General features: G+C 36.3%; 1 protein-coding gene across 2 annotated transcripts in view; it reads left to right on the forward strand.

The window, feature by feature from the left end:
• Nucleotides 1-601: 601 nt before the first annotated feature.
• Nucleotides 602-22,031, forward strand: part of LOC129880521 (sister-chromatid cohesion protein 3) — a 31,122-nt gene continuing 9,692 nt past the window's right edge. For both annotated transcript variants that reach the window (XR_008765413.1, XM_055954600.1), the window contains exons 1-17: nt 602-693; nt 787-852; nt 935-1,121; nt 4,199-4,311; nt 4,442-4,534; nt 4,758-4,921; nt 4,994-5,230; nt 5,321-5,465; nt 5,560-5,738; nt 5,836-5,978; nt 6,063-6,190; nt 6,580-6,753; nt 7,395-7,556; nt 7,662-7,862; nt 7,944-8,081; nt 8,156-8,350; nt 8,464-8,608. Coding sequence is in view for 1 of the 2 variants with exons in the window: in XM_055954600.1 (XP_055810575.1) it covers nt 808-852; nt 935-1,121; nt 4,199-4,311; nt 4,442-4,534; nt 4,758-4,921; nt 4,994-5,230; nt 5,321-5,465; nt 5,560-5,738; nt 5,836-5,978; nt 6,063-6,190; nt 6,580-6,753; nt 7,395-7,556; nt 7,662-7,862; nt 7,944-8,081; nt 8,156-8,350; nt 8,464-8,608 (2,449 nt within the window). In the remaining variant the exon portion in view is untranslated. The remainder of the gene's footprint in view (nt 694-786; nt 853-934; nt 1,122-4,198; nt 4,312-4,441; nt 4,535-4,757; nt 4,922-4,993; nt 5,231-5,320; nt 5,466-5,559; nt 5,739-5,835; nt 5,979-6,062; nt 6,191-6,579; nt 6,754-7,394; nt 7,557-7,661; nt 7,863-7,943; nt 8,082-8,155; nt 8,351-8,463; nt 8,609-22,031) is intronic.

Genomic DNA, 22,031 nt, shown 5'->3' on the forward strand with positions numbered 1-22,031 from the left:
AAGGAAAAATTATGTGAATTAACAAATATTACTAGCGTATTATTTAATTCACAACTATAATATAATGAAATTTGCTATTATATAAATCTAGAGGCTCATATACAAGTCTAAAAGTAAATTTAGAGGCTAATATACAAATCTGTAAAGTAAATTTACTCATGAGCAACTCCTTGCTATTGGAAGCCGGAACTTAAATTATTGCTATATTGAGCCTGTTTGGATTGGCTTTAAGTTGGTCAAAACCAACTTAAAGCCTCTTTTCAGCTTTTGGACGTGTTTGACTAATGCTAACTTTAAGCCAGAAAGTTCTTAAAGTCAGTCAAAAATGAAAAGTTAGGATTCCTAATTTTTTTTTTCTAAGTGCTTAAAGTCATTTTCTTTGACCATGGAAATTACTTTTATATCCCTTATATTTTAACTAAATTCCCAAACTACCCTTTTTATTCTTTTAACCCTAAAATTCATATAATTTTCCTTATTTAAGCACTTTTATCCAAATACTCAGCTTATTTATAAAAATAACTTTCGACACTTTAAAATTCTAAAAACACTTTATACATAAAAATTATTTTTTTAAAGTCCATCCAAAGTCTCGATATAACATCCTTTCGACCAAAAAAAAAGTATTGGCAAAAGAGCAGTAGTAGTAGTATCATTGACGTTTTTCAATCTGGCAAAAACCGCTACACAAGTGTAGGCAGTAGTCAATTCGATCCCAGAAATCTCTACATTTTCTCACCGTCTCGTTCTTCTGTATAATTCACGCATCTTTGCTTCGGTTTGTAGGGGTTACAGTAACAGCACTTCATGGAGGAGGAACCAGTGGTGTCGGAAACAGCGAATCGTCGTATGGTGAGTTTGTTTTCAATTTCAACAGTATTAAACTGATTTTAAGTTAATAGTTGAGACTAGTTATGGAGTTAATCGTGTACAGAAACGAACGAGAACTCAATCTAGGGTTAACGAAGAGCAATTACACAGCAGTGTGAATGAGGAAGAGAGAGAAGAATCGTCCGAGGATTTTGAAGACTCTCGTGCTAGAGCTAAGCGGAGTAAGGCTTTAGGAGGCACTTCATCATCTGCTGCTGCTGCTGCTAGAAATGCTCATCAGAGTTTAATTGGTACTATAAATTTTCTTTGTTGTTTAGTTACAATAGTTTTGATGTTAAATTTGAATTTGAGAATCTATAGATTTTTAGGCTTTGTTTTCTCGATTATTGGTGAAAGCACAGTGGATATTATGGTCTTCTATTCTGAAATTTTATTATGTTGAAAGGAGGAATGGAATTTGTGGTCTTCTAGTTGGACTAATGTTCTGTAGTTTTTTTATTATGGCAGTTTGAGATTATTAGCCTGTTTGGATTGACTTATTTTTAAGCAGCTTATAAAACTGCTTATAAGTTTAAACAAAAAAAAAAGTAAATGTAGGCCAACTTTTTTTTGTGACCTATAAACTGTTTTCAACTTATAAACTGTTTAAAATAAGTTCATCCAAATAAACCCAACTATTTATTGAGGCTTATTTTAAGCACAAAATGATTTTAAGTTGGCCAGCCAAACACTCAAAAAAATCTGAAAACAGCTTATAAGTCAATCCAAACGGCCTATATATAGAAATTTAGGCTTGGCTTTCTCAATTATTGTTGAAAGCACGGGTGGAAATTATGGTTTTCTGTTTGTATACTGTCCTGTAAAGTTCCATTATGGTAATTGCAGTTTGGTTTTTGAATCTCAAGACTAGAGAAGATTTAGGATTTTGCTACTCAATTATGTTGTAAACATGGACTGAAGATTTTGGTTTTCTAGTTTGTATTGTTATGGTAATATCATATTAATTTTTGAATTTTGAGACAAGCATTCTTAGGCTTGTGCTACCAGATAATGTTGAAAGTGCGAATGGAAGTTGTGGTCTAGTTATCCTAGTGTTATGTATTGTTCTTTTAATCTCAGGTTTATTTTAAAGTTTGAAATGAGAGAAATTTTGGGCTTACAATAGTCGATTATGTTGAAAGCAAATATGAAATTATCTTTCAGTTCACTAATATTGTGTTACTACCATTAAAGTGATTTCAGGTTAATTTTGAAAGTTACTAGAGAAGTTTTAGTCTTTCACTACTCAATTGATAGAAAGCGTGAATGGAGGTTGTGATTGTTTAGTTTGACTATGTTATGTAGTTTTCCATTATGACATTTAAGTTCAATTTTGGTAATTCAAGAATCTATGGAATTTTTAGGGTGTGGTACCCAATTATAGTTGAAAGCGTGAGTTAAGTTATATCTTTGAGTTTGGCTACTGTGCTATAATTTTAATTATGGTTATTTTAGGTTAATATTGAATTGCAGATGATTTTGAGTGTGTTAAAGCTTTCAATTTGCTTGTGGAAAATGGTCCTTTAAATGTCTGTAAATTCTGCAATTTACAATAGCAAGTGGTAGAATTTGATACATTATTGCATTCTGTTTCCACCCATTGAATGAAATGGCAACCTCGTCCACTAATTTTTGAACAAATGTAAAACACTCATCATTATGAGCAACTGTTGGTGAAGAAAATGCTGTAAGATTCTTATTTAGTCTTTATATCTCCTTTTGTGGAATTTTTGGGAAACATTTTTTGTACTCAACACTTTATTTGGATGGTTGTTACATATTGTTTCATGATGTATCATTTGTTTCGTATTTTGTTATATTGTATTGTACAATATTGTTTTGATGAGTTCAATGTTTGGATTGTATCCGTTTTCATCATACATTAGCAATTCGAAGGATGAGCCTACAAGAAAAGTAGGATATGATGTAGAGCTATCATAATGTATGGTAAATGATAAAATATGATTATCAGGTAATAAGCAAGCCAAAATGAGAAAAAGAAATAAGGTATATGGGAGAAAACCGGTCTGTAGTAATTCAAATTGCTCCTTCGGATCACTAATTAAACTCTTGACTCACACATACCACGGTGTATTGTTGTCAACAACATAGTCGCACCTACCATCAACAAGATAACTACTCCCTGCACACCACTAATGACGTGATCACACTAAATCGGCCGTTACACAAAATAAGACGTTTATCGTCACATAACAATGGTAACGATACAATAAAATTTAATTAACAACAAAAAGACAAACATTGTTTTAAACTAACAACACAATATAATAGGTAACAACCATCCAAACAATTTATAAGTTTTCCCTCCCAATTGTATGGTGTGTTTGCACTTCTGCACATTTTGGCTTTATCCATCTAGATGTTTAGTTTGCAGCACATGTCCCGGGATGCATACAATGGATGATGTGGACAAGAGGAATCTTGTTTGATCCTAGGTTCATTCTGTTACTTTCTGATGATTTTTCATTCTGCTCTCCATTATCACGAGTGAGCAACTGCTTCTCCTAAAGCCTGGGCTCCCAAGGCATAAGAAAAAGAGAACATCGGAGCTTCAACTAAGAAAGAATAAGGATAAGAAGAATTGCTTAAGTAAGGTAGTTGCTACATGGGCTCTACAAAGGAAGGGTTTGGATTAGGAGCGTTTTCAATATGATTCTTTTTGTGTATTTGTTCAATGAGGCCTGGGGTCTTCTGTTTCCGAAGATTGTGGATTCGGTTTCTTATTTTCACATTGATCTCAACCATGCTCTAGTACCAGTCTTGCAACAGTATTGGTGCAAAAAGATCGGTCTTCACTTGCTGATCGTTCATGAATCTAGGTTTTTTAAGAACTAAAAGTATATCAATATAGTGGAATGGTCAAATCAGCTAGCTTGCCTGCTCCATTTGATGTCTCTATTCAACCAATGACTTCCCAAGTGTATAAGAAGGGCAGTTCGTGTAGCATTATGAACCCTATGGAAGAACTTTGAAAGTTGCTATAGCCATAATCAAAGGCATACTGTGATTATTCCATAAGAAATACTCATTCCTCTTTGAAAAGTCACTTCAGCTATGTCTTGCCAGTCCAAAAACAAAAGTCACTTCAAATAATCCTGTTCTCTGTAGGTTACTCACTTCCTTTTCAAGGAATGGAACCATCAGAAGCTATACTAGTCAGTTTTGATTTCTTGTGCTTGCTTGCTTCAATTCCTCGTTACCCGATTCTAATAACATTTTACATTCTCTCTGTTGAATCCTTTTTGTGTATATCTATTGTGGTGGTTTACGCGTGCTGATGAGAGGACGTTCATTCCCTTATTTGCAGATGTTGTTAAAGGTGATAGGAGACGAATTCCTCTAGTGGTCAAGCATTGGGTGGAACACTATGAGAAGGATCTGAAAGCTGCAATGGCTGGACTATTGAGCATGCTGTTTGAGGTAATTTAATAATATGTGGATGTTTCTTCAGCTTGCATACTATTATTTTCCCCATCTCCACATCAGTCATAGACACCAGGTTCACATTTTGATGATGTGACGTGATAGGTGAAAATTTGTGGTTTTGCAGGCATGTGGAGCAAATTATCATATTGAAGAAGATTTCTTGGACCAAACTGATGTTGATGATGTAGTTGTTGCTCTTGTAAACATGGCTAAGAGGGTATATTCATCCATCATATTGATGATATTTCCTTATTTAATATGTTATTTGGCGCCACTATGTTGTTGTTATTGTAATATGTTCTTTGGTGTCACTTCAATATGCATTAGGCATGAACATTCTGGTTGCTGTTATTATTTGGCGCCAGTTCAATATGCATTAAACGGGAACTTCATGCATAGACATGCAATTCTAATTTTACCTAATCTCCTTTGGACGTTAGGGTGAAGTGGAGGATTATCAAAGTTCAAAAAAGAAGGACTTCAAGAACTTCAAAGATAACCTCGTCTACTTTTGGGATACATTGGTTGCTGAATGTGAAAATGGACCACTTTTTGATAAGGTCTTGTTTGACAAGTGCATGGATTATGTGATTGCGCTATCATGGTAAGTAGTTCGTATTCAGGTATTCAATTTAAGGTAGTGTTGGCTTATTGTCTTGTGAACATTGCATTTCAGCACCCCTCCTAGAATATATCGTCAGGTTGCTTCACTAATGGGGCTACAACTTGTTACATCCTTTATACACGTTGCCAAAGTACTTGGTTCACAGAGGGAAACCACACAGAGACAGCTAAATGCTGAAAAGAAGAAGAAAGTGGATGGGCCTCGAGTTGAATCACTAAATAAAAGATTATCCATGACCCATGAAAAGATAACAATAATAGAGGAGATGATGCGGAAGATATTTACTGGGTATGGACCTTATGTTTATGATACATAATTTTGATTACTTGAGTGGCACTTTTAATTTTGTTTTGCCCTTTTGTATGCTGAAATTTGTAGGTTATTTATGCACCGTTATCGAGATGTCGAACCTGATATCAGAATGGCATGCATACAGTCATTGGGTGTTTGGATCCTGTCATACCCTTCCCTGTTTTTGCAGGATTTGTATTTGAAATATCTCGGATGGACGTTGAATGATAAAGTAAGTGGATGTCAATTTGACTTTATCTTCAATCTTCAGTTGATAAATTGAAAATTCTAACTATGCATTTGGCTCTTAATTTCATCATTTTAAGAGTGATGGTGTAAGGAAGGCATCCATTCTTGCACTGCAGAATCTTTATGAGGTGGATGATAATGTACCATCTCTTGGTCTTTTTACGGAGAGGTTTTATAAAAGGATGATCGAGCTTGCTGATGATGTTGATATTTCTGTGGCAGTATGTGCTATAGGACTTGTGAAACAACTGATAAGGTAATTTCTTGACAATGCAAGCCTCTTGCATTTTTAATATTGTTACCAGCAGATTGTTGAAATTTGCTCTTTTATTAAGTTATTCCATATTTTGCAGACATCAACTTGTTCCGGAGGAGGAATTAAGTTCTTTATATGATTTGCTAATTGATGATCCACCGGAAATCAGGCGTGCCATCGGAGCTCTAGTGTATGATAATCTGATTGCCCAGCGATTGAACAGTTCACAATCTAGTTCAGGTTTTTATCACACTGTTCTGCATCCTGTGCTTTCTATTTGCTTGCTTGATTAATACAATTGTACTGATAACAAAAAATTTTCAGGGGATAATGCTGATTCTTCTGAGGTTCATCTTAATAGACTGCTGCGCATATTGGGAGAGTTTTCAAAAGATGAAATGCTGAGTATGTATGTCATTGATGATATCTGGGAGTACATGGACGCCATGAAAGTACGTTATGCACACTATCTTTTAATCTAAGAATGGAATTGCTATGACAATATGATATCTGTAGTTTGGTTAGAGTAGTATCTCCCTACAACTTTCAGTGAGCTTAGTCTTCTAGTGGCTCAACTTTGTTTTAAAGGCGTTATAAATTACTGTATGATTTCTGAATTTGTCCAGTATTTCCCTATGGTTTTTAGTAGTGATGCTGTAATACAATTATCTGTAGTTTGGTTAGACTAGTATTTTCTACAGCTTGCCTTTATAGGCACTTTCTATTTCTATTGATTAGACAGCTATAATCCTATTTTATCATAGGAATACTCAAGAAGGATGTCCTTATCCTGGATCCTGTGGTTGAGGAAAATATTCACTTGAAAATTCTGTTCTTACAGGATTGGAAGCGTATCCTGTCTATGCTCTTGGAAGAAAGGCTATCAGCTGAGCTAAGTGATGTAGATGCAACAAACCTAATTCGTCTGCTTTTTGCATCAATTAGGAAGGCAGTTGGGGAGAAGATTGTTCCGGCTAGTGATAATAAAAAACAATATTATACTAAAGCACAAAAGGTGAGGTTCTTTAGTTCTTCCTGTTGATACTCTCTGAAACTCTTAATAAATTGTTATATTTATGCTTCAAACTTCACCATTTACACCTGGGAATGGATTTCAAGAAAGTGCTTGTGAAACAATAAGTTGGTGATATTTCTGCAACCTGGTAGATCTGTACTGTTTTAGCAGTGTCTTTGTGCTGCAATTTTTCTTGAACTGTATGCTTATCATAAATCAGCTCAGTTGGTCAAATACATCCAGATTACTACTAGTATTATTTAGTGGACGAGGTCCATTTTCGTATATTTTCATGTTACCATCTTTCACATTTTCTAACATCATTAAGACGTTTTATTTTACTTGGAGTTGGATAATAAAGTGAGCAGTCAGATTATTTTCATGTACCATGGAACATAGACGGTAACTCTGATTGCATAGTAGGGACATCATTCAAAGCTGTATGCAGAATGATTATCTAGATGCTGTGGTTTCGATTTTTTGCAGTCATAAAGTTTCACCTCAAGTTCAGAATTGGTTTAGATTATTTGAGATAGGTTCCTTCTTTAGTGTTCTTTGTCAATGACAAATTATATTGATGTTGTTCAGCCATACTACTACTGGATACTGGATTCTTTGACTGCTTATGTTGTAATCACCAGGATATGTTTGAAAGTTCTAAGCGTGATATAACCGTTGCTATGATGAGGAATTATCCACAGCTTCTTCGCAAATTTATGCCTGACAAAGCAAAAATTCCCTATCTACTTGAAATCATTGTTCATATGAACCTTGAGCTCTATTCTCTTAAAAGACAAGATCAGGTGTGTTTGTGCAACTTATTATGATCATGAATTATATAGGGGATTGCCAATATGAAGTATTTTTTCTTGAACTGGTAATTAAAAGGTTTTCTTTTGCTTTTCCAGAATTTTAAATCTGCTGTCCTTCTGATGAAAGAGGCATTTTTTAAGCATGGTGAGAAGGAAGCTCTGAGATCTTGTGTTAAAGCTCTGAACTTCTGTGCTACTGAGAGTCGTGGGGAATTACAGGACTTTGCCCTTAACAAATTGAAAGGGATTGAAGATGAGCTTATTATCAAAGTTAAATCTGCGATAAAAGAAGTTGCGGTATGTGCCCTTAACAAATTGAAGGGGACTATGTGTTTTATTGGTTCATTTTGGTTAAATGTGAAATTGTTGTTGTTGCAGGATGGTGATGATGAATATTCACTGCTTGTTAACTTGAAAAGGTTGTATGAACTTCAATTGTCAAGGCAAATTTCCATTGAAAGCTTGCATAAAGATCTTGCAGAGACTCTTAAAAACTTCAGAAGTATTGATGACGAGGTGGGTACACTGTAGTTTGAATAATTCTTTTTTGTAGTCTTGCCAATACACAACTGCTTTGTCTTACTGTTCAGGTAATTGGATTTCTGCTTCTTAACATGCATCTGCATGTTTGCTGGTGCCTACACTCTATCATAAACTCTGGCACAGTCCTGGAACAATCTATATCTTCCTTAATCTCCAAGCGCAGTGCCTTGTTTGAACTACTTGAGTCCTTCCTGACTACTAAATCTCCAGAAGGTCTTCGCGCAAGTCAACTTGCATGCAGGGTAAGCATTATTTTTAACTATCAACATTTCCAAATATCTATGCTCAGCTATCTCCTGTTAGTGCCTTCTATATTTTCTTTTGGTTAATTGAGTTTGCTGTTTTCTTGGTCTAGGTTTGTGTTATTTTTTCAGAACAGTGGTGTCTGTTCAGGAAAGCGACCTTTGCATCCACGGAGCTAGAAGCTTTGGGGTACTCTCCAGATGAATCCATTCTTCAAAAGTTCTGGAAGCTTTGTGAACGGCAACTACATATTCCAGGTGGTTTTAGCTCTCCCATTCACTGTTTTCTCTAAATGCGTGGCAGCTCTAGCTCACATCTTACTGTTGTATAGAGGAATAATAGTATGGCTCTAACACTATTGTTTTATCTTCTAACTGTAGAGAAGCCTGCATCTAGAACAATTACTTTTGGTATCATGCTTTATATTATAGCTCTTTTAGTTATTAAAGAAACTAGAATTAGAATTGGGAAGCGATGTAGTCCTAATCTATACTTGCTTGTTAGATGGCCATTAAAGCCCTATGGCTAAGTTTAATTGTTTCAATGGAGAAGGGCCTAAACTAGCCCTCACCTACACGAATTGGTACAAACTACCCTCCGTCTACCAATCAGATCCCAAATACCCCCGACGTCAACCGTTTGACCCTTCTTTGCCCTTACTTTTAACGGCTTAAAAATCAACCTCAATTACCAGCTTCATTAATGATGTATCTCTATCTTATTGGCCACTCTAAAATTTGAATTAAACCAATTAAAATACCCTACAATACCCTTACCCGCTCCACCTAAATTACCCACCCATAAAATTCCCAACCCTTTTAACCGAAATAAACCCTATATTTCTCACATCATATGCTCATCACCTTCTTCTTCTTCGATTTTGGAACACTGTTCTTCATAGTTTTCCTCTAATCAATCACTGCGTCTTTCCTTTTACTTAAAAATGTCGGCATCTTCTTCTGTTTCTTCACCTAAACAACTTCAGTCCCGTGCATGTAACTGTAGATTGATTGCAAGATATTTTATTGCTACTACTCTTGAAAATGGTGGAACGTCGATTCTACAAATGTCGTCAAGCGATTCCAATAGTAAACCATCAGTCAAAGGATTTGTGGATTTGTTGCTCAGCACCACTGATTCATCAACTTTTTTACAGATGTATATAAAATGAGAATCCAGATCTTCCATAGTATAATCTGCCGGAAGTAGGCCCTTCTCGGTCAAGGGAATAGGTTCCAACCATGACTTCACATTATTAGAAGGGGGATCACTAAGCTTTTGAAATCCTGGTCTAGCTGCAAAATAGGAGTAAGATGGTACAAATAAGTAACAAGATCGGGCTGGGACAATAATTAAGAAACTTTATTATTAAGTAACAAATAAGTAACAAGATCGGACTGGGACAATAATTAAGTAACTTTATTATTAAGTAGAGCTGAACATCTTGTTACACCAAAGCTCAAAATCTGAGATCTTGGGAAACATGCCACTCTCTCTCTCCTCTCATTTCTCGATTCTCCTCTGGCATACACTTTTCTGATGGTAAACCTATCATTGCCTAAGTCATGGAGCAGGGAATTTCTTTTACATCGAGTGGGAAGCTATTTAGACTAACGAGCAGTGGGGACAATTGGTTCATTTTAACTGAATATAGCAGAAGGTTCATGAGAAGCATCAGGGTAGATGAAAGCAATCTCAGATGGATATGTGAAGCCCTAAAGCAGGCCTCTTTGCAGTCAGGCAACAAATGCAGAAGATGGGGAAGGAAAATCCAGGTTTATACATATATAGCAATACAAAATTTCAACAGTTATGGACACTTTGTGAGAATAGAGACTATTCTAGGGGACAAAAAGGCAGCAGTCATCATTCCAGAAGATAGATACATCAAGGGAGGGGATGATATTGCAGGAAAGATACAAAAATATCTAGGCCCTTCTGTGGATCCAAGGTTCCATTTAGCAGATGAGCAATCCAAATCTTTCTTGGAGGCAACAAGGATCCCTACATGGCCAAACACAATCAGTTCTGGAGCAGGACATGCCAGTCACAAAGGATTGATGTAAAGGGAGCACTTCCTCTCGAGATGTCTTGTGGGAGAATTTAATGACCCATTCAATACAAGTCCAAATGTAGATATCATCCTAAAATGGTCTGTGGGCAGGTGGCAAGTCACTGCAGGACTTAAAGTCACACCCATTAACCATAATCAATTTCTTCTTGAGCTTCCATCCAGATCGGAGGATTGTAGGGTAAAAGTAGGTGATTGTTCTGGAAAGGATGGAAGCTGACTCTTGAATGGTGGTCGCCAATGGCCGGCTCAAAGAAATCAGATCATAAATGGATTAAGATTTTCTGAATTCCACTACATGCATGATCTTCAGAAACCTTTAAGTTTATCGGGGATAAGCGCGGAGGTTATGTCGGAGTTGATGAAGACACTAAACACAGAACACACATATTATTGGCTCGAATTTGTGGAGAAGAACATGAATGTGATCCCGAGATCCATAGAGTTGCTCAAAGAAGATTGGAGTTTCGATGTCACGGTCTAAGAGGATCTGCACACTGTCATTAGTCTCGCTGGAAAAGCCACTCTTCTCGAGAAAGGGAAGTCAAAGGAAGAAGTTGGTACTTCGAACCTCGTATCATATTAAGAGATACAAGTGGACAACTTTAATTCAAAAAAGATGCAACTTTAATTCAAAAGAGGACAACTTTATTTCAAAAAGGGACAACTTGGATTGTCTAGTGGACACAAGGGTAAAAGTCAAAGAATCTAATAATCTTACTAGGACTGGGCCAGTGCCAAATCAAATACAAGTGGGCCTAGAAGCTGATCAGATTTATCATAAAGCAGGCTCAAATGGCAAGAAGGGAAAAACTAAACTTTTAAATGAGGCCAAACTCTTTATATTCAAAGCCATCTGGCAAGTTCAAAAGCCCAACCCAACTTCTAATAGATCCAGTACTCTATTAGCCCCATCAGACCCCAGTGATTTGGATAATCACATGCAAACAGAGTCTGTAGAGCAAATATCAGGAGAGGGATAGTCAGATGCAAATGAAGAAAGAATTCCTCTTGAAAGAATCCATAGGCCATAGCAACCAGTGTTGTGAAAAAGCACCGAAGCACTTGCTTTAAGCATGAAGCGAAGCGAGGCACTAACGCTTCAACACCGTGAAGCGAAGCGATTTCAGAAAAGCGTGCGCTTCATGGGAGAAGCGAGAAGCACGCTTCATCTAGAAGCGAGAAAAAAGCTCGCTTTTTTTTGAAAAAGCGGCACTAGGGTTTTTTTTTTTAAAAAAATCTGTAAAACTTATAATTAATTGTTCCAAGCTGCTGCAACTTCTTCTTCAACTTCAACAATTCAACCAGGTTAGTTTTTCTTCTTCTCTTTTTCTCTTCTTCTCTTTCTATTTCTATTTTTATTTCCATTCAGCAGTTCTGCCGTCTGCGCAACTGTTGCGATGTTCTTCTCTTCATCTCTTCTTCTCTTCTTCTTTTTCTATTTCTGCTGTCTGCGCAACTGCTGCGATGTTCTTCTCTTCATCTCTTCTTCTTTTTCTATTTCTGCGCAACTGCTCTCTGCGAAGAATTATTTTTTTCAAGTTTTATTCAGCAGTTTGGCCATTTTTTTTGAAGATAAAGCATATGCTCTAGTTTTTTTTCCACATAGTCTGGCTGCTTTATTATTTTTTTTTTAATTTTGCTGCAGTTGCTCTTTTAATTTTGCTGCAGCTGCTCTGTTATTGTTTTGACAATTTGGTTTGTGTGATTGAATTATTATTCTATTTTTTCTTTGTAGTAAGTTGTATTTTCTTAATGGCACAAAAAAGGAATCCAGTTTGGGCATATGGAATTGCCATGGGAAGTAACACAAAAATCAAATGTGTTTTTTGTGATATGACATATAATGGCGGAATATTTTGTCACAAGAAGCATCTTATTGGTGGTTATAAGATGTTAAAGTGTGTCCAAAGGTCCCGAATAGTGTGAAGGAAGAAATAACAGAGTATTTTACGAAAAAAATGAATTTAAAACTCAAATGAATCCTAAAGCATCCATGGTTAATCTTGTTGATGATGATGAAATGGATGATGAAGTTGAAGTGAATATGCCAATGGGGCATATTTTATTATCTATGCATATTTTATATTTTATATTTTTATACTAAATAGCGCTTTTCCTGAAAAAAGCATGCGCTTCGCTTCACGCTTCTGTGAAGCGAGCCCCTGTCGCTTTTTTCCGCTTCTTGTTTCTCAAAACACTGATAGCAACAACACACCTCAAGCAAGGAACTGGCTGCTTTTTCCAGCTCAGATACAGATTTCCCTTCTATAGCAATAAGAGAAGCTTTACCATCTACTTGGTATGAAGGTAACCCCAATTCACAGGTTATAGACAAACCAACTGTAGTCGAGACATCAAAGTGGACAAAAATCACAATGGTTAAGGCATGCAAAGCCTTTGGGGTCAACGCTACCTGTTTTGAACATGATCTCTTAGATTTAGTTCTAAGAATGGAGCAAAGAAGACAAAAACAAGTTCAGAAGCAAGAGTTAATTCAACAGGAGTCTGGGAGCAGGCAGCACACCTCACTGTCTGGATGAATTTGAAAGTCCTTAATTGGAATATTAGGGGGCTGAATGAGGAGGGGAAAGAAGCACTATCAAATCCCTCATTCAGAAGTGGAAGGTTGACATTTTATGTTTACAAGAAACCAAACTCCAAGGCTGCAACAGTAGACTAATACAACAATTGTGGGGGAACAGATGGGCTGATTGGGTGGAACTTAAAGCAGCTGACACAAGAGGTGGTATTATAGTGATCTGGGATAAATGGAAATGGGTGAAAATGGACACACTACTGGGTTGCTACTCAATCTCATGTATGCTACAAAGTACACTTGAGTTCAGATGGTCCCACACACTAAGGGCATCTCCAACTCACTCTCTAATTTACTCTCCAAATATAGAGAATAGAGAGTATTTGCAGACAACCAACTCCAACCCGATTCTCTATTTTACTCTCTAAAAAGGATTTTTTTAAAACTTTTTTTCTGTCGCTTCAGTATTAAATTATTATTCCTATTTCATTTTTATTTTCTTATTTCATAATATAAATCCTTTAAGAGTCTAAAGAAGGACATAACCACTAGTGCTGTCAAAGGTGCACTTAAAGCGCGTTTAAGCCCTAAAGCGAGGCTCAAAACGTGTTGAGCGCTTTGTCTCGCTTAATGTGCGCTTCAGTGTCATCATTAAGGTTCTAAGACATACTTTCCTCTCCAATGAACCTCTTCTAAAGAGACGACACCACTAAACAATTGATATTTCACTTTAACGTAATTGTTTTTCAATTTTTTGTTTATACATTTGTCATTTATGCTTATAAAATATTAGTCTTGGACTAAACATATATATTTATATATTTTCTCCCCTTGCACTTTTTTTTATTAAAGCCCGTGCTTTATCTGCTCTTTGTGCTTAAAGCCCCAACAGACCTTAGAGCTTTTTTGCTTTGATAACACTGATAACCACCCGAAACAAGGAGGAATTTGGAAAATTGGAGACCAGGAAAGGCAAAGCACTAGATGAGTTGATGATCTTGGAACAAAACACTGAAGGCAAACAGTTGAGCACTGTAGAGGCTAGTCAAATGAGAAGCCTGAAAGCTGAGATACAACAGTTAGCCCAGACAGAAGAGATTTCATGGAGGCAAAAATCTAGGTGCCTCGAGCTCAAGGAAGTGGATAGAAACATCAAATATTTTCAGAAGATTGCTAATTCTAACAGAAGATCCAATTGCGTAGACATACTTCTGGTAGACAATGTGATCATTGAAGATAAGGAGATAATTAAAAAGAAGACACTGGAGTTCTTTGAAGGAGTGTACATTGAACAAGAAGATTGGAGGTCTGCAGTCATTAAATCAAGTGCCCCTGACAAAGCCCCCTGGCCTGATAAAACTGCAAATTTGAAGAAAGTGGACACCTTGGATGATAAAGTTTAGAAGTTGAAGTTGAAAGTGGATTAATTAATAAGCTTGCTTGTAGTTTCTTGGGCTATTATTGTTGGGTTTGTAGCTATCAAGATGATGTAGTGTGGTGTTTTTGTTTGTTTGTGGTAGATTCGTATTATTAGTTGGTTAGGTTAGCTTTGTGACTTGATTTTGTCAAACGGAAAAGGGGCAAAAATACCCTTGAACTATAGGAAAAGGTTTAAAAATACCCTCCATCCACCTTTTGGTTTAAAAATACCTTTCTACTCATCTTTTTGGTCTAAAAATTACCCTTCCATCCACTTTTTTGGCTAACTTTAACCCTTGAAACTAACAAGTCTCTTTTTATTTTTTATTTTTTACAAGTATTTATCATGTGTCATTTTCTTATTGGATGAAATAAAAATCTCACCTCCATTAAATTGTTTTCATAATTTATCTAAGCCAAAAATAATATACCTCTTCAAGAACACCCACCCCTCCAATTTTTTTTTAAAAGCTATATTGATAAACAAGACTAGGATTTTCTTTATCCGGTCAACTAGAAAATAAAGACTTGATTTTTTTAGTTCTTGGCTTGATTTTTCTTTACTGTTTGATAATACTTATTTTTTTACAATATGTATAAATAAAATAACTAAAAAAATTTAGTTATACGTATAACTAAATTATTTTTTAGTTATTACAAGATAGTTAAATAATTTTTTAAACTAAATTAGTTATTACAAGATAGTTAAAAATAAATAAATAATTTTTTTTCTATTGCAAGATAGTTATTGTAAAACTATCTTGTAATAATATGTATAACTAAAAGATTTTTTAAATAAGTTTTTCAATTTTTTTTCATAATTATCCAAACCAAAACAATATACAAGCTTGATGACCATTAAAAACTATTTTTTTTAAAAAACAACTACAGCAAATAAAAAACTATTTTTTAAATATTTTTTCTCATAATTTATCCAAATCAAAACAATATCCCTCTTCATGACCCCAAAACAAACTTTATAAAAAAAAGAAGAAAAAGCTATAGCAATAAAAAACTATTAGATTTATTTTTTTAAAAAATGGGTCTTGAAGAGATATATTGTTTTTGGCTTAGATAATTATGAAAACAATTAGTGGAGGTGGAATTTTTATTTCATCCAATAAGAAAATGACAGATGATAAATACTTTTAATAAATAAAAAATAAAAAAAGGGTTGTTAGTTTCAAGAGTTAAAGTTAGTCAAAAAGGTGGATGGAAGGGTATTTTTAGAACAAAAAAATGAGTATAAGGGTATTTTTAGACAAAAAGGTGGATGAAGGGTATTTTTAAACCTTTACTACAGTTCAGGGGTATTTTTGGCCCTTTTCCGTTTGTAAAATGAAAGAAATCTGCATATTTGAAGAAGTTTTATTGAAATTTGTAGGTTGATTGTAATGAAAAATCTACAGAATTTTTGTTTTGCCTAGTAATGAAAATTCTGGTTTTGGCTAATGTAAAATTTGTAGTTTTATCTTATTTGTTAGCCTAAAGATGTTGCATTTTGCATTAGTAGATACTGTAGTTTTCTATGTGGCAACCTTCCCAAAAATGTTAATCCACAACTCACAAGACATACCTTTTGCATTCCACAAGACACAAGTAATGTAAATCAATAACATTTTATAGATAGACTATATATGTTTCAACCTACAAAATATCCAACACTGTTTTACAATCACAATACTATATTGCCATTGACATACATGGCCAGTCACAAAAAGTAAGCACCCAAGTCTTTTGAAGAGAACCAATACAACCACTTTTAAGGCTGATTCATAACAAGAAACAACAAAATAAGAAATTTCATTATGCAATTACTTAACAAACAAAAACCACTACATAATGCATAATTGTTATTCCCTAACGTTTGCCCCTCTTTGCCTTCAGTTTGGCAATCTTTTTCTTAAAGCTCAATTCTTGAACATAAGCCTCCAATTTGTTGTTATCCCTCAATTGTTGAGCACAAGTCTCCAACTTGTTTGAGATCATCGATATACCTACCCTCTAGTTTTTCTAAGACAAGCCTCTTAACTCCTTCATCTTTGAATAGCTGATGTTAAGTGAAAAGTTATCATCCACATCCTATCTCATTTCTGTCACCTTAAACTGATGGTTATTCTGGACCTTGTTCTTGAAGTAGTGTTTTAAAGATTGTTGAGTAGCTCTTATGTTCTTAAAGGCTCACTGAAATATATATTCTTTTCCTAAGGTCTTAATTTCAAATCCTTGGTCTTTCTTAACTTCTGATATTAGACACACAAAAAGACAACCAACATCACACCTATATCTAAGTCTAGTAGAGTCGCTCCTAACAACTCTAAGGCCCTTTTTCGTAGTAATTGAGTAAGACCATCTCTAATCCATCTCTAGTTTACTCTCTATTCTCTATATTTGGAGAGTAAAATAGAGAATGACTCTCTCTACTCTCCATTTATAGAGAGGTGAATAGTACTTCTCCAAATTTAGAGAGCTACGATTCATACTCTCTATTTCACTTTTTCATTATTTTAATATTATTTCTATTATGTAAGACCATTAATTAAGTGTTTACTATTTGTAATTATTTTCTAACTGTAATATAACATCTAAAAATATATTATTGACAAGTATATTACTTTCATCCCGAATTAATAATGAACTGTCTGTGTATCTTTATGGCAATGCTCTCAGGCACGGTAACCAATACAAAAAGTTAGGAGCTTCTTCTGGGCTTCAGAATAGGTGGTCTTCCACTATCAAAAATCATCTAATCTTTTTTCTTTCTAGCCTTATTTTTTCTTTTCCTAGCAATGGAAAACAAAATTTTCTTCAAAATGGGGGGTTAAATCATATGTTCTTACAGGATCTTTCTCCACAACTGGGACATGGGTGGATTGGGTGGAAAGTACCAGGCTTTCAATAAGGAGACTGGTTCTTATTAGAGAAGCTCTTCTCTGGCTTTGTAAGAGACTTCACGAAGCCTCTGCAAATATAGGCAAGAGCTTCAAATCTTGGAGATACAGAGACATTTATATTTATTGCAACCAAAAGTTCAATAAATATGGCCTATTTATATCAGTTATAGCAGTTAAAGGGCATAGCAGATCTGTTATCATAATACCAGGGAACAAATTAAATGAAGGTTGGGGGAGGCTAGCTACTGAAATAGAAGACTTCATTAATAATTTGCCATTTTGTTTCTGCTACTACATTAGGGGTCAACTTAAATGCTTTCATTGGTAAAGGAAACTACAAAGAAGCCATGTTACACAGCAATTGGGACCGAACATAAACGGAAGACAAAACAACTTCTTCAAGTGGGCAGGAGGACAATGCTCTGTTATGAAGATGTCTGGTTGGAAGATTCATCCATGGAGAAGAGGCTCCTACTCGAAATGAGGTTAGAAGGTGGGCTACCCAAATTTGGAATGGAGTGCCGAATATCCAAGTCTTTGACATGAATGGATTCCTTTTCCTCTTCGAATTCCAATCTGGAAAAGATGCTGAACATATACTCATGGGGGATTGGAGAAGACAAGGACAAATCTTGAAATTAGATTGGTGGACACCAACGGCAGGTGTTCTCCCGGAATCTTTCAGGTTCAACTGGTTCTGGGTCAGAATCATGGGACTTCCATTTCACCTGTGGAATTCAGAGATTATGAAGAGACTTGGTGATGTCTGCAGGGTATAGTTGGAGAACGAGGAGGAATCAGACCTTAAAAACCACTTAAGGTGGGCAAGAATTAGGGTAAAAGGCCCAAGAGACAAGATTCCGGTGTCAATTGAAGTGGGTGATGGACATCTAGTCTATACCCTTCCTGTTTGGTGCGAATTACCGGCGACCTACCGGAGACACGCTGGAGATATGACCAGACCTCAAGTTGACAGGCTAGAGTGTAGACCAGTACACAGTACTGTTCAATATCCAGAGGTCCTTCATGAAAATGGAAAGAGAACTGCAAAAGAAGGTAACATGAGTCCCAATATATGCATAGAGGAGGCAAACACAACTGTCAAGAGTCACATGTTTGGAAAAGGGATTTTTCAAAATTATAATGAGGCGTCTAGGTACAACAGAAGTGAATGGAAGGAAAGTGGGATGGGTATTACAAATCAACCAGATGTCATTGATTTTGGGCCCATTCAAGAGAAGCCCAATGCTTCCTTAAATTTTATTGAGCCCAATACTGGAAAATCCTCAACTAATCTGGGCCTAATAAAAATTCTTAAGAACTTTTTGGAGCCTTTCACAAAGAACTTATGTTTCTCAGAAGAGGAGTCTGCTAACATGAACTTTGTTATGTTTGAAGGAGAAAGAGAATATCGATTAAGCTGGAAGAAGACAGAGAATGAAGGGGGGGGGGGGAGAGGGGGAAGCAGGTTGTCTGTGTCTCTTCAGAAAATTACAATCAAGGGGACATAGAAATTTTCGGTGATGAAGTGCCATCACCGAAACACAATACAGAGAAGGAAGCTCATTTATCTGATGCCTTGGTAATAATGTTTTCGGAAGAGGATCCCGCTCCATTACAAATCGATAATAGTGAATTGGAGGAGGATCTGTCCTTAAAAGCAACTGCATGGGTCCAATCAAACATGTCCAAACTCAGTCAACAATTTGGAGTCGATTTCAAGGGGTGTAAAAAAGAAGCCTATGCGTTGATGAAATTAGACCAAAGGAGAGAAAAAGAGATGAAAAATGGGGAGGAACCTAAGGCCACGGGCAGCAATATCATTGTCCCAAAAGAGTTAGGAACTTGTTTTTTGATATGAATTTCAAAGACGGGACCCAAAGGTCTAGTGGGAGAATTCTAACCAATGCTCATAAATGAGAGTTAGAATTATATCTTGGAATGTAAGGGGGTTGAATGGGGAGAGTAAAAGGGAGATTGTCAGGAACCTGTTTCAACAATGGGGGGCAGTTTATATGTACTAGTGGAGGCCAAAATAGATGGGTCTTTAGACAGCATGTTACAGAGTATATGGAATAACAAATGGGTGGCGGAAATTCATAAAGAAGCATAGGGGAGCAGTGGGGGTATACTAATTCTTTGGGATAAAAGAGTATGGAAGGGTGAACTAATGGGACTGGGAAGTCAGTGTATCACTAGAAAATTCACAGGTGTTAATGACAATTTAAATTGGCATTTGAGCGTAGTATATGCAGACTGCAATAGAGTGGTCAAGAGAACACTGTGGAAAAAATTGTTAGACATAAGAACAGTTTCAATGGCTCTTGGGTTGTTTGTGGGGACTTTAATGTCACCAGGTTTCCATCTGAGAGAGCCAATTGTTCCAAACTAAGTGGAGCTATGACTGAATTCTCAGCCTGCATTGAAGACCGGAGCTTGTGGATCCTCCTTTATCTGGAGGATCATTCACCTGGAGAAGAGGAGAGGAGCATGGTTGTGCTTCTAGAATTGATAGATTCCTTTACTGCACTGAAGGGGGGGGGGGAAGCATTCTCTCACATTAAACAAATAAATCTTCCTAAACTAGCCTCAGATCACAACCCCATTCTACTGACTTGTGGGAACTAGGAGTGGAAAAAGTCTTACTTTAAATTAGAGATTTGGTGGCTAGAAGTGGAAGAGTTTTAAGGACAAGGTGAAAGAGTGGTAGGAGTCTTTTATAGTGAATGGTAGACCTGGCTTTCTAGTTGCTGAGAGGCTAAAAATGCTTAAAGCAAAGCTAAAGGAGTGGAACAAAGATAATAGGGGATTGGAAACAGAGAAAAGAAGACATCCTAAACTAAATTTCAGATTAGGAAACCATTCAAGAACAAAGGCCTGTCACAGATGATGAATTGTTGCAAAAGGCCAATTTGACCATGGATTTTGAAGAGGTAGCAAAAGAGGAAGAGATTGCTTGGAAGCAGAGGTCTAGAGTCCAATGGTTAAAACATGGGGGATAGGAATACAAAGTTTTTCCACAGAAATGCAACTTCTCACAAGAGATTCAACTGCATGGAGCAATTAGAAGTGGATGGTACTACTATCCAGGATCCAGATAGTATCAAGGAGGTTGTGCAAAACTACTACAAAAATCTATATAAGGAGACTGAAAATTGGAGACTTGATTTTTAGATTCCATGAGCCTTCAAGGATTACCGACTAGGAACAAATTTGGTTGCAGAGACCCTCTGAGGAGGAAGAGATAGTAGAGTGTTTGAATATGTGTGCTATGGAGAAATCACCTGGACCTGATGGCTTCCCAATGGTGTTTTTTCGGACTTTCTGGAACCTACTAAAGGAAGATATTATCAAGACCATCCAATATTTTCATTCCAATTAGGTCTTTGAGAAGAGCTTCAATGCAACATTCATTGCTCTAATCCCAAAGAAGCTTGGAGCCTCGGAGCTAAAAAACTTTAGACCAATTAGCCTGGTTGGGGGTATATACAAGATTATTGCCAGATTATTGGCAGAGAGGCTAAAGAAAGTAATAGATAAATTGGTCAACAAACCTCTTATGACATTCATTAAGGGGAGACAAATAATGGATGCAATACTCATAGCCAGTGAATGCATTGACTCAAGATTGAAGAGTGGGATCCTAGGCATAATGTGTAAGTTGGATATTTAGAAAGCTTATGATCATGTGAATTGGGATTTCTTACTGAGTATTCTCAGGCAAATGGGGTTTGGAGATAGATGGGTGAAGTGGATAGAATACTGCATCAAAACAATCAGGTTCTCTGTGCTTGTGAATGGAGAACCTGTTGGTTTTTTCGCATCAGAAAGGGGTTTGAGACAGGGTGATCCCATCTCTCCTTTCTTGTTCATTCTGGCTATGGAAGGTTTTGATAGCATGATGAGAATAGCAGCTCAAAAACGATGGATTAGAGGGTTCAAAGTTGGAGACTGTAGGGGGAGAGATGGAAGTTGGTCATTTGTTGTATGCAGATGACACCATCATTTTTTGTGAACCAGTGGCTGAACAAATAAGCTATATTAGAGTGATTCTTGTCTTTTTTGAAGCTGTAGCAGGGTTGAAAGTCAAGTGGGGGAAGAACAGTTTAATCTCAGTGAATGAGGTTCACTAGATTCTACATATGGCCAGCATCCTGGGATGCATAACAGAGCATTTACCCACAACTTATTTGGGTATGCCCCTGGGAAGCAAACATATGTCTTTAGAGAGTTGGGATGGCAGCTTAGAAAGAACAGAGAAGAAACTCTCCAGATGGAAGGCTCAGACTTGTCCCTAGGTGGTAGACTGATCCTAATCAATTCTGTCCTAGATGTATTACCCACTTATGTGATGTCCATTCCCAATTCCGTCAAAAGTTGTGGAGAAACTTGATAAGTTTAGAAGAGATTTTCTTTGGCATGTAAAGAAAGAAGGGAAGGGCTACTGCCTTGCTAACTGGAAAACAATAATGCTGAATAAAGGAAGAGGGGATTCGGGGTCAAAAATCTCCAATTGCAGAATGAGAGTTTACTTATGAAGTGGCTATGGAGATACACTAAAGAGGAAAGGGCTCTATGGAGAAAAGTAATTATGACATACCTAACATCCATAAATACATCTAACTATGTCATAAACAACCATAAAATCATGGAATACTGAGAAAAAGACACGGAGTAAATGCTGGAATAGTCTTAACTTGAGAAAACGTTACAAAAAAACCTAATTCGAGACAAAAATCAAAGCATAAAACATATTT

Source organism: Solanum dulcamara, chromosome 2, assembly GCF_947179165.1.
Source record: "Solanum dulcamara chromosome 2, daSolDulc1.2, whole genome shotgun sequence".
Lineage (NCBI taxonomy): Eukaryota > Viridiplantae > Streptophyta > Magnoliopsida > Solanales > Solanaceae > Solanum > Solanum dulcamara.